General features: G+C 38.2%; 1 protein-coding gene across 7 annotated transcripts in view; it reads left to right on the forward strand.

The window, feature by feature from the left end:
- The window catches only part of Mbtd1 (mbt domain containing 1), a 68,316-nt gene that overhangs the window by 32,763 nt on the left and 18,828 nt on the right, over window positions 1–16,725 (forward strand). For all 7 annotated transcript variants that reach the window (XM_057773675.1, XM_057773679.1, XM_057773673.1 and 4 more), the window contains 6 exons: window positions 7,076–7,193; window positions 11,595–11,729; window positions 12,284–12,372; window positions 12,833–13,067; window positions 14,535–14,590; window positions 15,476–15,580. In XM_057773675.1, coding sequence (XP_057629658.1) covers window positions 7,076–7,193; window positions 11,595–11,729; window positions 12,284–12,372; window positions 12,833–13,067; window positions 14,535–14,590; window positions 15,476–15,580 — 738 coding nt within the window. The remainder of the gene's footprint in view (window positions 1–7,075; window positions 7,194–11,594; window positions 11,730–12,283; window positions 12,373–12,832; window positions 13,068–14,534; window positions 14,591–15,475; window positions 15,581–16,725) is intronic.

Genomic DNA, 16,725 nt, shown 5'->3' on the forward strand with positions numbered 1-16,725 from the left:
TTTGCTTTTTTTAACAATGAAAATATTTATTTTACAATTTAAATTCAGTCAAGATCTGGGTATGGTAGCATATACCTATAATCTCAGCACTTGAAAGGTGGAAGCAGGAGGATCCAAGAGTTTAAGGCTAGCCTCAGCTACATAGTGAGTTCAAGACTAGCAATAAAGGATATTCTATGGCATAGAATGGAGCAGCTAACTTATTAATGTAATGTGACACCTTCCCTTTCTCACTCAGAATGAAGCATCTGTCGGTTATGTGAAACCCATCATTCCTGTTCCACTCACCTTTCTTTACTGCCTCCTCCTCATCAGAGAGGAAAAGCTTTGTCTTAATACAGTGAATTTGTTCTGCTGCTTCAGTCAACATTTTCAGTTGAAGCCATTTGATTTAAGAGGTAGAACTCATGCTAACTTTTATTTTCTTCAGAGATGGCTCTCCAGTCTTTCCCTGGAGATCATTTTCTTTCTTGTCTCTAAGAGAAGTTACTGGTTTGGACTGTGGGAAGTCTTTTACCAGGAATTACTGGGAGCAGAAGACCCTATCTCATAACATCATACCTCTAAGACTTAATGCGTTCTCTGACAGGATTTTCTTCTTAGAGACCCACGTCTGTCCTCTTGCCCACTTGGATATCAAATAGGAGCCTTCTTGCTGGTAGAGGTTCTTTTTCAAACCTAATTTACAAACACTCATCTGTAATGTATGATGCAGAAGCAAAGCTGTTTGGGTTGAAACAGTTGTTATGAGTATGATGTCAGAATCCTGACTGCCTGGATTCTCCAGTTAATCCATCCTTTTCTCAAGTAAAGGTCCAAATACACTGTTCTCAGCACTTAAAACAATCATACATTTTCAAGTGTGAAACTATAATTTCTGGAAATGAAGTTCTGTAACATACGTTGTAATACTAGAGAAATGGCTCAGCAGTTAAGCTTATACACTGCTCTGGCAGGAATCAAGTTCTGTTCCCAGCACCCATGTTGAGTGGTTCAGAACTGCCTATAAATCCAACTCCACAGAGATATGATGCCTATGACCTCCTTGAACACCTGCATAGACATACACACAAAGCCACAGACACATATACATAAACATAATTTAAAATGAAAATAAAATTTAGGAAAATTAAAGGTATCTAAGTATCTTAGAGTCAAACATTGGTGGTATATACCTGTAACCCAGCACTCAGAAAAATAAGCCAAGTAGGTGGCCATTGTGTCTGTAGCCAGCCTAAGATGTGTACTTAGTACCAGGCCAGTGAGGTGACATTAGCATGACTTTGTCTAATAAATAAACTAACAAACAAAAACTCTTTGGAACCAACCCTAGTGTTGTAGCCCTGTAATCTCAGCTACCAAAGGACCACAAGTTTAAGGCCAGCCTGGGCAATTTGATGAGACCTCATTACTACCAAAAAGAAAGATAAGTCTACAGTGAAAATTGAGTTCCTTTTGTCCTTTTCCATATTATTTCTTACCTAATAAAGTCTGGTTCAATCACAGCAAGAAACTATACTGATTGGTTTGGCAAAGCAAATTGGTCTCCAACCATTGTCTACCTTTCCTTGGCAATCACTGAATTGACTAATAAAATTTTTACATAATCCTAAATTAACCATATACAGTAATGCACACTTGTTAGACCAGGAGTCAGGAAGCTGAGGCAAGAGCACTGTGAGTTCCAGACCAACCTGGCTACAGTGTAAGGCTGACAGAGACCTCAAGAAATGTGTTCTTTAATGTGTAGTCACAAAGCTGGCAGCTTCTTCAGAATCCTTTAGCTCAACCTAGACCATTTCTTAAAGCTTTACTACATTTTTGAGAAATTGGGTTATAAGTTTAAACTTTTTTTTTTTCAGAATTTGAAGTTTTTAGTTCTTTTTCAGATTACTTTTGTTATTTTGTGTATGTCTGTATGTGCGTATGCACACGTAAGTATAGGTGCCCATAGAGGCCAAAGATGTCAGGGCACTTGAAGCTGGAATTATACAAGTGGGTGTGAAACACTGGATAGGGGTGTCAAAAAACAAACTAAAATCCTACAAAAGCAGAATGCACCAAGCCATTTCTCCAGCCCTTTCTTAGTTCTTAGTAGTAGTATCCACAAAAGGCAAAAACAAAAAAATACTAATCATGTTACCAAATACCGCTTATATATACTATATAGGTTTATCAAATTCACAAATACTTATCTGAGGAGGTGGGGGGAGTTGACAGAGAATTGAAATAGGGTCTCTTACTATGTAGCCCAGGCTGGCTTGGAACTCAGTCTTCCTGCCTCGGACTCCTAAAGGGGATTATAACGGTGTGCCATCATGTGTAGCTATACTGTAACTTGGGATTGGGAGGACAGTGCTGGTTTTTGTGATAGGAGGTGGGGAGATGATTTGTTGATTGGTTGGTTTTCAAAGCAGGATCTCTATAGACAAGACTACTCTGGAAATCATGGCAGTTCTCCTGCCTCAGCTTCATATATGTTGGGATTAGAGACATGATCTGCAACACTTAACTTATATACTATGACTTTAAAGCTGAATTTGACCTTTTCATTCTGCCTCCGTGATTACACCGGTATCTGTCACATATATAGTCTTTCTGTTGTTTTTATCCCTGACCTAAGTGCAGCTTTTCTGAAGAAATAAGTTTTTATTCATTTGTAGCATGTATCATGCATATTTACTTTGGTTTAATGGAGAGATGACTCCACTATTAAGAGCACTGTCTGCTCTTCCAGAGGACCAGAGTTCAATTCCCAGCACCCACATTGCAGCTCACATGGTCTACAACTACAGATCCAAGAGATCTAACATCCTCACACAGACATGAAAGCAGACAAAACACCAATGCACAGAAAATAAAACTTCAGAAAAAGAAAAAGAGAAGCCCTCTTTTTTATATATGAGCTATAACAATAGTTTGGCTTTTTAGTAAAATTCATGATATGATTTCTCAGTTATATATGTTTATTAGGACTGTTATTAAAATTACCTTTTAGGGTGTTTCCCCCTCTGTCCTCGACCTACAGAAAGAGAACTCTGCAAAATGGATAATGTAACTCATCTTTATAATTAAACATAGAACCTCTATGTGTCATCTTAGATTATAAAATTTATTTCTAATGTAAATAAAACTTGGGACTACAGAGATGCCTCTATGGTTAAGAGCCCTGGCTGCTTTTGCAGAGATCTTGAATTCAATATCCAGCAATCATATGGTGGTTCACAACCACCTATAGTGACATCTGATGACCTTTTCTGGCATAAAGGCATATATGCAGATAGAGTGTTCTATGCATACAATAAATCTTTAAGAAAGGAAAACTTGAGTTGGTTTCTTATACTTGTTCCTCCACTCACCCTAACATTAATACGCAATGCATTCTCTCTACAAAGGCAGGGAGCCCCCATTATGAAACCCACCTGCAATAGGTATTTCAGGAAAACCTAATTTAAAAGGAAACCTAAATCTAAATGAATGTCTTAACTTCGGACTCTCTCCCAGAGTGGATTTTGTTTTTCTTTTGGTATCTCCTAATGATTAAAATATGTTTTGTATATTTTACCTGTCATCAAGTAGCTGCATACCTGTATTCACATAGAAGGCTTCCTTCTTTGGGAAGCTGAAGCAGGAGGATCACAGTGTGTATGAGGCTAGTTTGGTCTACATTGTGCGTTCTAGGACAGCCTGGGCTACAGAGTAAGGCCTTGTCTAACCTCCCCCCCCCAAAAAAAAGCCTTCAAATTAGTGACTTCTACTTTTTTTTTAGCATATTTGTAGAATTTTCTCAAGTGCTCTCAAACATTCCATTTTCCTTTTGTATTTTCCTTGCTCTCCCCATCTCTATGCTGTCATCACCCCCACCCCACTCCCTAATAGATTCTGGTATCAGATCGAAGGTGAGTACACTTTCTGGAGAGAATAGGTTGGAAGGGTTTTTTTGTTTTGTTTTGTGTTTTGTTGGGTCAAGGCAGAAATTGAGATATAGGTCCTTGCTGTGTATCCCAAACTAGCTTTCAGTTCCTGCCTCAGCCTCCCAAGTGCTGTGATTACAGACGTGCAGCACTGTGCCTGGCTTCTTCCCTTGTCTTTTTTGACCAAATATTATTTCATCTTTCTCTAATAGGAACACTTTAGCAATCATGTTCTGAGGTATAGTAATGGCGGATTTTGCTTTATCATGGGGATAAAATCTTTCTTGGTTTCCTACCTGCAACTTCAGGTCTCACCTCTGCCCCTTTACACTCTCTAAAAGTTGGTTGTGGTTATCAAAAGTTCGAGGTTAGCAGTGCTGTAGAAGGAGATCTTTATTTCTATGTACATCATGTGTGCCTGAATACCAGGCATCTGGGCTGTTGAACTATCTGGGAATGTTCTGAGAGTGAAGGATGTAAGACTTCCTGCCAGGTTATTTTCTTTCAGATAGGTAGGTGAAGGTTATAATACATTTGTGTTGGGGACCCCCTCAGCATTTGGATTTGGCCATCTCTACAGGACCTGATGACAGCTTACTTTGCAGGGAAGGAGAGTCGCTCCCAGATAGCTCTCAAGAGTGGCCCTGGAGCAGGAAGTGGTGGAGCAGATCTTCCTTGTTTGGGAGGAGCCTGAGGTAGACCTCGCATCCTGAGTCTGGAAGGTAAATTTGTTGTTACCTGTAAATGATGGTTCTGCTAGTTCATGCTATACCAATCCAGACTTCAAAGGTATCCCTCCTGCCAGCAAGAGAAGACAGATGACTTGGATGAAGATGGCTGTCAAGCCCTGGGTCATTCCGTCTTCCACACTTAAAACGATATTCATTTTTTTAAAAAGGGCAGATATATTTATGAAATCACTATCATTTCAACACATTGAGCACATACTCTGTTATAGCTGTAGTGCTCTATCTTGTTGATGTTTATTCCTTCATTTTTTTTATAGAGTGAACCATATGGATTGGTTTAAGAGGGCCTAGCAGAACCACAACCTTACAGGCAAGAACAAATGTCACTTTCTGCTACTTTCTCCTATACCAATCCAGACTATAGGGATCAAACCAAAGATCTCCCACTCAAGTGAGCATTACCATTTTGTTTGTTTGTTTGAGTAAATATTGACACTCCTTTTCTTTAATAAATGGCACTAAAAAGTATTTTCTCCAAAGATAAAACTGAAACTTTAAAAAAAAAAAAAAAGATCAGCAAACAGTTTGTCAAGTCTAGCTCAGAAAGGAGTCCTGTATGCAAATTTCATTTAGCATGTGCCCACCTAACCTTGTATGTAGCTTGTCAGTATATATCCATGGCTCTTCTCAATAAAAACTGAATTCACAGTTTGGCAGTCAAAGAGTAGCTACCCTACTTGAGTTTAATGCAGCTTTATGCATGCATTTACCTGCACCTATCTTCTGATGCTAAGCTTTACAAGAAATGAATAATATATGGTCTTTGTATTAATTTATGTTAGCTTAGTTTGTGTTACTTGTCTTCCTTCTGGCCTCTCCTTTTCTGATTATATCTGCTGGCAATAGGGATGGCCCTACAGTCTTGAATGATGTAGGGGAGGTAGCAGAACCTGAAGGGTCCAATCTTCCTGTTCACAAAGGAAAACCAGGCATGGTGGCACACACACCTATAACCCTAGCACTTGGGAGGGAGGGGGACTGTGGCAGGATCATTGCAAATTTGAGGCCAGTGTGGTATACATGGCAAATTCCAGGCCAGCCTGAACTACGTAGCAAAACCCTGTGTCAAAACGGGAGGAGGTAGTTTTGTTTTTCCCCTTCCCTCTTGGGAAGATGTATATGTGTTCCTTCCCCATAATCACAAATAATTGAGATTGGGTGTGTCTCTAAGTTAATAAGGTCTATTTGTTGCTGCTACCCAAAGAGTTAGCCATTAATTGATTCTGTCTTTGGTTTCTTGATCTTAGCTCGCCATTATTTGACATTGTGTTTCCTTCAGAAATTTATAAACTGTTCAGAGGGCAGGAGTGAAATACTGCTTCAGACTGACTCTGTTCTGGGTTGTATCAAACTATAAAGGGGCACTCCTTCTATGGAATACATTTTCCCAATGTCCATATTTGCTAGTTCATTCTATGCTTGCTTATCTTTTAATTTTGAAGCTGTTTTGTTTTCACCTGAGTTATTCACATTACCAGGCCTTCTAGACCCTCACCTTATCCTTTTATTTACGTCCAGTGTTCTGCATTTCATGGAAACCTGATTATCCAGGGCCACAGAGACTAAAATTACCGGCACTAATGAGTAATTATAAATTCATGTACTTGATATAATTTACTATTGCATAAAGTCCAAGTAATTGTGTATTGCCTTGCAGTTTAGGGAGTCATAGAAGTGAGAACATTACCTTATGGGGAATGTGATTGTTATACTTTCAGGTAGTTTTCTCAGTTGCCATCTTAATCAGTAGTATGGATGCCAGTGATCAGCAGCTCTAACATTGGAGGTTTTCTTTTCATGGTGATTGTTGCATGAGAAATTTTGAAATAAGTTATTTAACAATTTACTGCAGGCCTCATTTCCTAAATCTCTTCAACTCCCCCTTTAATGACTTTCCCACTGCTTTTTCCTGTCCGTCTTAATAGACTGTATTTACATTCTGTGGATTTAGCTTGTATTTGAAATACAGATACCTGTTTTATTTCTGCGGATCATGTTGAAACCTTTTAATTGGAAATTTTTTTCCTACTCTTGGGCAAGATCTTTAAAAGTTAAGGGTTGCACATTAAAAACACTGAATTTCCTCAGGTCACCTTGATATAGGATGTAGGCCATGTTTATCATTCAGGTTTTAGAATGATTATTACTTAAATGTCATGTTTGGTCTTGAATTTCAAAGTCAACGTGGATCTAATAGATGCACATTCTGTCTTCTATCTTGAATTTGATCCTGACTCTGGATGTCTTCATATAAAATTCTTTTTATCAAGGAATAGAAACTGTACTTCAAGAAAATATGAATGAATTAAAATGACATTTTATTTGAATATTCCATTATTGATGATATTTAATTTTGAATGATGTTTGGTTCTTATATTATAAAATAATAATTTAATAATTTTTGTATGACAGGCACCTATGGGGACCTGCTGGGGTGATATCTCAGAAAATGTAAGGATAGAAGTTCCCAATACAGACTGCAGTCTACCTACCAAAGTCTTCTGGATTGCTGGAATTATAAAATTAGCAGGTGAAAAGCATACATGATGATTTACTAGAAAATGCTAGTGACAAAAACTTCTGTAAAAAAAATTTTTTTAAATTTAAATTCTTTTACAACTAGCCAAACAATAAGTATTCTTGGATTTGTGGGGTTTGCAGTCTATTACACTACCCTATCTCCCCCATTTTAACAGTGAACAACTATAGCAACATATAAACAAATGGATTTAACTGTAGAATTTTATTCATGAAATTTGAGTCTCATAAAGCTATCACATCTTTATCTGAAGGAAATATTGTTCCTTTAGTTCTTTCTAGCCATTTAAAAAAAAAAAATCAAGCAGTAGGCCAGGCCAGCTGTATGGACTTTATCTCCAACTTGTCTCCCTATAACATTCTGAGTATTGCTTTACTATACACCTCCCCTAGAGTTACCTAAAAGTGGCCTTGGTGCCAGATGTGGTGACCCCACACCTTTATTCCCAGCTCTTAGGAGGCAGAGGCAGGTGGATCTCTGAGTTAGAGCCAACCTGGTCTATGTAGCATGTTGCAGATCAGCCAGGCCTATATAACAGAAAGACCTTGTTTCAGAAAAAAACAAAGTGTCCTGGAGGGGTGAGAGAATCCAAGGCCTTGTGTGCTGCTGGGCAAGACCTCTCCCAATAAGCTACATCCCTACCCACAAAAAATAATTTTAATTACACTTTCCTCTTCACACATCACCAATAGCCTCTTTATCCTTTAAGGGAGCCATAGTTTGCAACTTCACTCTGAATTGTTAAACAGATTTTTTTTTTATTGCTTCCCCAACATAAATGATCTGTTAACATGAAGCTGGTTTTTCTCAAAGTTTGTTGGGGTTTTTTGTTTGTTTTATCTTTGCATTTAATCACTGACAAGCAAGAGTCCCAGGCTCTGTTTTCTTCAATCCCATGTCTTTTCCTTGAGACAACTGTCTACATAATCATTCTTTAAATGCTTCATCACAGCTTTTATGTCCCAGATGTTTGAGTCACTTGCATATAAGTAGTTCAAAGGGGCATATTTCCTATCTAATTACATTTACTATTCCTAATTACTAATTCTGGTTTTATATTTCTGGGTTTTTGGGGTTTTTTTGTTTTTGTTTTTTGTTTTGTTTTGTTTTTATCTGTTTACTTCATATATCTTTGTTATAGGAGGCTGCTACTTTGTTTTCAGCTACTCAGCCCCAAAGTAATCACACAGAAACCATACTATTTGCAATATTGTTTGGGCAATAGCTTAAGCACATTTCTGGCTAACTCATATCCTAAACTAATTCATCTCCATTAATCTGTGTATTGCCACAAGGCTGTGGCTTACTGGGTAAAGTTCAGCATCTGTCTCTGATTGGGCTACATGTCTTCTCCCTGACTCTGCCTTCTTTCTTCCAGCATTCAGTTTAGTTTTCCCCACCTAACTCTGCCCTATCAAGCCAAGTCAGTTTCTTTATTCATTAACCAATAAAAGCAACACATATATATAGAAGGACCTCCCACACCATTTCCCCTTTTTTATTTAAATTAAAAGGCGGTTTTAACTTTAACATAGTAAAATTACATATAGCAAAATAGTTATCAAGCAAGAATTATAGTTAACAATATTTATATCTACTTTATCTTTTATCATAACTAAAAAAAAAACTATAATTGTAACTATTCTTCAACTCCATCAAAGACTCCAGAAGGATATGTTAGCTAAGTTAACAGAAAGTGCATTGTAAGCAACTTCCAAAACTAGAATTGACAGAGATAATCTGGCTGCCTGAGCTGTCACGCAAAGTTCTTCTGTAACATTGGGGCATCCATCTTCGGCCTACAGGCCCATAGTTTCCAGCAGACTTTCCCACGAAGCAGGAAATTTCAAAGACAGTTTTGCCTATATTAGCAGTTTATCAGTTACTTTCTTCTGTATCCTGTACAATGTCTGACAGTCTCTTTCATGAAGCAGGAACCCTGAAAGACTGTCTCACCTTTAGGCAAGTTCTGCAGTCATTTCTCTGTGGGTCCTGCATATCCAGTTCATACAGCATAACATAAAGCAGTCCAGGCAGGAGCAGTTTCTAGCCCAAACAGCTAACAAACACCATAAGGAGCTTCTTTGATGCCTGTCATCCTCTTGAAGAAGATTAGTGTTGCCAGGAGCAGATGTGTCTCATGTCATGAGAAGGCCTAAGTTATTCAAACATTTTAAATGCCATATTCTGAAGGTCTCTGAAAGAATTGAAGAATATCTGTCTAACTGAAATATATCTCTATGTATCTAGAAAACCTAACATGACTAGATGTTATGTTATTGACTGGATGACTATCTATTAACTTATATTTCTTAACTGTACATTACATTTTTAAATGAGCTGTTCAAACACAGTACCTTAATCAAGATCAGAAATACATATACACAGTATAACAAAATTGACCTTAAATTTGTATCAATAAACCAAGATCCATACCAATGCAAATCTCTATAGCATATCCCCCTTTAAATGTATATAAACATTTATAGGCAATATTTGGGAATATAGGTGTAGTTCTTTCCAAACTGCTTCTTGCTTTTTATTGGGCGAAGTAATTTTTGGGAATGTTCATGGTGACCTTTCAAGGGGGTCTTGGTCCATCAGACCACATCAGTCTGGAAGAAATCCACAGGTTCTCATGTTCTGTGGAAACAAAAGAAGAACCTCTTTTCCAAAGCAACAAATCCTTACACCCAAATTTTGGAATCAAGATACCTTTAAAATATATGTGCTGGGCCGGGCGGTGGTGGCGCACGCCTTTAATCCCAGCACTTGGGAGGCAGAGGCAGGCGGATCTCTGTGAGTTCAGGGCCAGCCTGGACTACAAGAGCTAGTTCCAGGACAGGAACCAAAAAAGCTACGGAGAAACCCTGTCTCGAAAAATCCAAAATAAAAAAAATAATAATAAAAATAAAATAAAATATATGTGCTGGTTTAGCTTAGCTCATACAATGAAATGTCTCTCTGTACTTAACTCCTTCACAGTCAAAAAATTCAAAGAAGACATAATAATATATGTAACAGATTCTGTATTTTCCATCTTTACTTTTCCTATTCTTACTTTTTCTACAAGTTTAATATTTTATTATCTTTACTCCTTTAGCCTGTGACTTCTGTACTCTTTTCTATTACATTCACTGTCTCTTTACTCTTTTTCTTCTCTGTCCCAAGCCTATGTACATTTACCCATCACTGTGACCCATTTAGAGGTTTTTTTTTTAATCTGAGTCTGTCCTTATTCCTTATCTGTATTTTTTTTTTGTCAGAAGGCCCCCCTTTTTTTTTAATGCTAAGTGGGCATGGCTAAAGACAACACTGCTCTGCCTGTTTGCTCTGTTCAGTCCAACATGGCAGAAGCATGTTTGCTGCCTCTGAGAGCCACGTACATTGCCCCATTTTTAGACACACAGCAAGTCTATGTAGCAATCTGCTCACAGAACCCATTTAAATGCTCCAGCCTTTTGTGCTAGCAATCCAGGAAGCTGCCGCTTTTTTTTTCTTTTTTTCTTTTTTCTTTTTTTTTTTTAAGAAGTCACACGGTTTTTACTGCACCTCCCTTGCAAACAGAGCCTATCTGAAAACTTGTTGTTACCACGAAGCTGCACTTGGCTCCTGTTTTTTGTGGGTTTAAAAGCCTTTTTTAAAAAAAAAAAAAAAATACTTAGATTTTACGTGGAAATTCTTGCCCAACGCTGGCTGGCCCAACTTATGGCCCAGCTAGCCTGGTTTACTGTGGCAGACAGTCAAAGACCCTATCTCAAACGGGGCAGAAGGGAAGGACCAACACCTAAGATTGTCCTCTGACCTGCACATGCATGTACACACATACGCACACGCATCCCAAAAACAAAACTTTAAGAACTGTTTCAGACTTATTGATCACACTTAACATTCTAGCACTTGGTAGGTGGAGGGAGGAGCAGAAGGTTGTCTCCAGCTATATATATAGTCCATTTGGTGCCAGCTTCATCTACATGAGATTCTATCTCAAAAGAAAAAACTGCACGCTCTCATGAAACTATCGCACCTTGTTTTCGATAAAGTGTTCCCCCTTCTGAGAGTTGAGAAATTATATTAATTGAAATACAAAGGGAAAGGCCATGCACTGAAAAATTGTCTTTGTATTAACAAGGGATTCTCAAAGTTGGATCATAGTCCAACAGGTTCATTATTACCCCGGGACTTAGAAGTGTAGATTGTCCACACCACCCCATGTCTAAATCCTAACCCCTGGCATGGGCAGGAGTACCTGGAAGGGACTACCCTCTGCTTATAAACAACAGCAAGTGGTTCTGCTACAGAGGGAAAGCAGAGTTTGACAGCCATCACCCTAGGGGTTGAATCATTTTAATTTATTATCTTACTATGTAATGATCAGTTTGTTGGTTTTAGGTTATAATGCCCTTTTGAGATATGAAGGATTTGAAAATGATTCTTCTCTGGACTTCTGGTGCAATATATGTGGGTCTGATATTCATCCAGTTGGTTGGTGTGCAGCCAGTGGAAAACCTCTCGTTCCTCCTAGAAGTGAGTAACCTCCCTGTCATTTTATTATTTTATTTTAAACTTCATATTCACTATTTTATAGGTATGAGTATTTTGCTTGCAAGTATATATACATGCATGCATGCCTGACCCCACAGAGGGAAGTAGAGCTGCCGCCAGCCCCCCCCTCCCCCCCCAGAGCTGTAGTTCTAGGCAGTTGTAAGCCATTTTGTAGGTACTGGGAATCAAACTCCAGTAACCCATGAGAGTAGCAACAAGTTCTCTAAACCACTGGGCCAACTATGCAGCTCCTCAGTCATTTTCAATGTATATATCTTAGTGCTTTCTTAAATCTTAAATATAATAGCCTAATGTGATACAGTAATTAAAATATTTTTATGTTGGCAAGATATACTTATTTTCTCCATTCTTGCTACTTTTCAGTACTTTATTTTTTTTTTTTTTTTTTTGGTTTTTCGAGACAGGGTTAGTACTTTATTTCATAGTCATGACTTCCAGAGAAACTTGTTAACCTTGTTTTGTTTTAATTATTTTGTGAAATCCTCTTTGCTGACTAGTTATTTTTTTTCTTTTAGCTGTTCAGCACAAATACACAAACTGGAAAGCTTTTCTAGTAAAGAGACTCACTGGTGCCAAAACGCTTCCTCCCGATTTCTCACAAAAGGTAAAAATAGAATCCTAAAAGAATTACTTAGAGGGGTTTTTAAGGAATTACAATTTCTGATCTGTTAAATATCAAAATACATGTTCAGAAAGGGTGATTCATACCTGTAATCTTAGTACTCAGGAGATTAAGGCAGAAAGATGGCCAACCGTGTAAACTTAACTTCTAGACTACAAAGTGAAACTCTAGTCCCCAAAACAATGAGAGCCAGGACATGGTGGGTGCACTTATTTAATCACTGCACTTGGAAGGTAGAGACCAGTGGATCTCTTGAGTTCAAGGTCAGCTTCCACTACTAGCAGGGTTAAAGACAGTCAGAGCTACTTACAGATAGGGTTACTGTGTCAAAAAAAGACAAAGCAAATACATAAATATAGACAGTATTGACAGGGCAATATTGAAATTACTTGTAGACCTTTGTCGTGGGTTTCATGCAGGATCTTTCTGCTTTTGTTTGAAGGTTTCAGAGAGTATGCAGTACCCTTTCAAGCCTTGCATGAGAGTGGAAGTAGTCGACAAGAGGCATCTGTGTCGGACAAGAGTGGCAGTGGTGGAAAGTGTAATTGGAGGAAGATTAAGGTTAGTGTATGAAGAGAGTGAAGATAGAACGGATGACTTCTGGTGCCACATGCACAGCCCCTTAATCCACCATATCGGATGGTCTCGAAGCATAGGCCATCGATTCAAAAGATCTGGTAAGCAACTATCACAAAAATTTTAATATCAGTGAGGTTGAATAAACTACTTGGTTGTTTCTCTCTATAAGAATAGATCAAAGAAAGCGTTCTAGTTTGACAGTTCTCCTGTAATTAGAATACTGATTCTGTGGGGGCTCAAGAATGGGAACCTATTTTCTCGTTGACCAAAGGTCAGAGAGTTAGAACTTACCTCTACTTTTTTCAAGGTTATAGTGCTTCTACTTCACAAAGGCCCTACATAGATGTAGATCAGAGAGTTTTCCCCAGATTATTGTCAACAGGATAGCTAATAGCCAGACCTTGTATTTCAGCAATAGAGAAATATATAGATATGTTTCAAACAAAAGTCTATGGATCCAACTAAGTTCCAGTTCCCTTAAGGGAGTGGTTTACCTCCAGAATGTTTTGGTCTTGGGTGACTTGTTTTGTTTTAGCAACAGAATAGAATGTTTAACTGTGGTTGTGGCCTGCAACCTTCAATTGGTCTGTTCATTTCCTTGTATCATGATAATGCAAATTTTTTTGTCTTACTCCTACCTTTTGGGGTCGAGGGTATTTGAAGAAATTGGAAATTAAATGTGGGCAAATTTCAGTACTCATTGGAATTTTTTCCTGATACTATTCTGCGTTTCTCCATTCTGTTTTCATTCGCGTCTTCATATTCTTTACTATATCCCTAAATCCCCACACCTATATTCCTAAATTCCCACACTTCTAACCTGGCAAGAGGTATTTTTGTTGAGGTTGGTCCCCGATAATAATTCCATGTGTTCCTTCCTCTTCCTCCCCATTTAAAATGATGTACTTTTCATACATGAGGGTTTGATTTCTAGCACCAAAATAAATTCTTTTAAAATCTCTCTTTTTCCTCACAATTGTCTAATTATACAGACATTTGAAAGATGAAAAGAGATCTCCTTTACACTTACTTATCATCTAGATGGCAAGTTTAAGTTTAACTAGACCTGACTAAACACACAAAAACATTCTTCTAGAAAGGCCTGCTGACGGGTGCAGGCTGTGCAGGATGGTCAGGCATGATCATCACCAGTTTAAGGACACCCTCAGCAGCTTAGTGAGACCGCAGCCTCAAAATAAAAAGTGAAAAGAGCTGGGGAGTTAGTTCAGTATTGAGAGTATTTGGCATTTGTGAGGCTCTTTGTTCAAGCTAGCACAACACCAAAAGGGAAAAAAAAAAGCTTCTGATGTTCTCAGAATTACCACCATCATAGTTAACTGAAATTTGATAGCATATGTCCATGTGCTCTGAAGATGGAAAAAGCTATTAATATTATTCACCATCATAAATGTAGAAGACATGCTTTTGTTTTTTGCTGTGTTTTAGAGTATTACATACCTTGTAAGTCAGAACCCTTCAAGGAAGCTTTTTTTTTTTTTTTTTTTTTTTTTTTTTTTGGTCTTCTCACAAATGCTGACAGATTAGTATGTAACTTTTCCTTGTAGATATTACAAAGAAACAGGATGGACATTTTGATACACCACCACATTTATTTGCTAAGGTAAGAAGTTTCTATAAGAGCCCTCGTATGTAAATTAGGTTGAAAGAGGGTTGTGGAGTTTTTCCTAAAGTTGTGGGTATCACATATGCTCACTAAAATCTATAATCCTTAGATGTCACAAATCATTATTATACTCATTCCTAAATTATGTGTACATGTATGAGTACCTTACCTAATAAAGGGAGTTATAACATTAGGTGGATAGGATTGGTGGTTTGGTTTTTTGTTTGTTTTGGTTTTTGGTTTTTTTTTTTGTGTGTGTGTGTGTGTGTGTGTGTGTGTGTGTGTGTGTGTGTTTCAAAACAGGGTTTCTATACCTGGTTGCCTGGAACTCACTTTGTAAACCAGGCTGGCCTTTAGCCATCTGCCCCTGCCTCCCGAGTACTGCTATTAAATTCATGCGCCACCTTTACCTGGCCAGAAATATTTTCATTATTAAAATAGGAACATTTAGGAGGCTGAAGGAGAAGGATTACCACGAGTTTTTTTTAGGCTAGCCTATGCTACAGAGAAAGACCCTGTGGGGGAGGGAGGGTGCGGGTAGGTTATGGACCAGGAAAAGATACCTTAGCAGGTTTGGGTACCATTGCACATCCTGATGCTCTGAACATTTGTGAAAAGCCTGGTGCAGTTGCCTGGGAGCGCAAGTGTAATCCAAACACTCCTACAGCAAAATGAGAAGTGCAGATAGGAGAATTGTCTGGAAGCTTACAGCTCATACAGCCTGCAGTACACAGTGCAGGAGACCTCAACAGGGTGGGAAGGAAGAACTGACTCCCAAAAAGTTCTCGTCTGACCTACACATGCTCAATAGCACCTGCCCACATACGCACACACTGAATAAATAATTCTAAAAGACATATATAATGTATATGCCTTCTCCAGGTAAAAGAAGTAGACCAGAGTGGAGAATGGTTCAAAGAAGGAATGAAATTGGAGGCTATAGACCCATTAAATCTTTCGACAATATGTGTTGCAACCATTAGAAAGGTAAGAGAATATATTCTAAATTGGAGAAGTTTAATCAGAAGAACCTGGTTTAAAAACAGAAGGGAGCCTATGTATGTCTGGGAAGAAAGTTACTAAAACGTTTTAAATAAATTTTGAAATCTGTTGTCAGATCTGTTTTAATTGTTAATGTGTTGTGGTCAAGATCAGGACTTCCAAACCCCTTTTCACCCAGAACTTTAATGCAACCCATAGCATATAGGTTTGTGAAATACTTGTTCAAGTTAGACACCTACAGACAGAATCAAAATTACATACTAATGTGATGGATATGCTTGTTGTCTAATAGAACAATCCAAATATATGTTAATTTGATACATGCTGAAGAATGAGGTACAAAATAGTCTCAAATTCTGGTGTGAGCTAGGATATTTCGGGAAGCTTCCATTATAACAGTATACATAATATAAGATGAGGAAGAAAGTGTTTCTTTAGCTTACCCCTATAGCACATCATTTGAAGAAAGCAAGGCAGAAACTTTGTGAAACAGAGACCACAGAACAAATCTGATCACTGGCTAGCTCAGCTCTTTTTGTTGTTGTTTTTTGTTTTTTTTGTTTTTTTCTTTTGTTTTTGGTTTTGGTTTTGTGTTTTTTTTTTTTGGTGTGTGTGACAGGGTCTTACTATTTAGCCTTGGCTATTCTGTAGATCAGGCTGGCCTGGAACTCAGAAATCCACCTACCTCTGCCTCCTGAGCAGACCTTAAAAGTGTGTGCTTCCATACCTAGCCATCAGCTACTTTTTTTTTTTTTAAATATTTATTTATTTATTATGTATACAATATTCTGTCTGTGTGTATGTCTGCAGACCAGAAGAGGGCACCAGACCTCAATCCAGATGGTTGTGAGCCACCATGTGGTTGCCAGGAATTGAACTCAGGACCTTTGGAAGAGCAGGCAATGCTCTTAACTGCTGAGCCATCTCTCCAGCCCCCTCAGCTACTTTTCTTAAACTTGGTAGGATCTCCCTGCCTAGGGATAGTACCACCCACTGTGTGCTGCATCTTGCTGCACCATTTAACAATCAAGAAAATGTCCTATTGACATGCCCACAGGCCAATTTGATAGAGGCGGGTCCTTAATTGAGGTTCCTGTACAAACAAAAAGATGACAACAGGGCAGGTCTAT

This window comes from Chionomys nivalis, chromosome 7, assembly GCF_950005125.1.
Source record: "Chionomys nivalis chromosome 7, mChiNiv1.1, whole genome shotgun sequence".
Taxonomy (NCBI): domain Eukaryota; kingdom Metazoa; phylum Chordata; class Mammalia; order Rodentia; family Cricetidae; genus Chionomys; species Chionomys nivalis.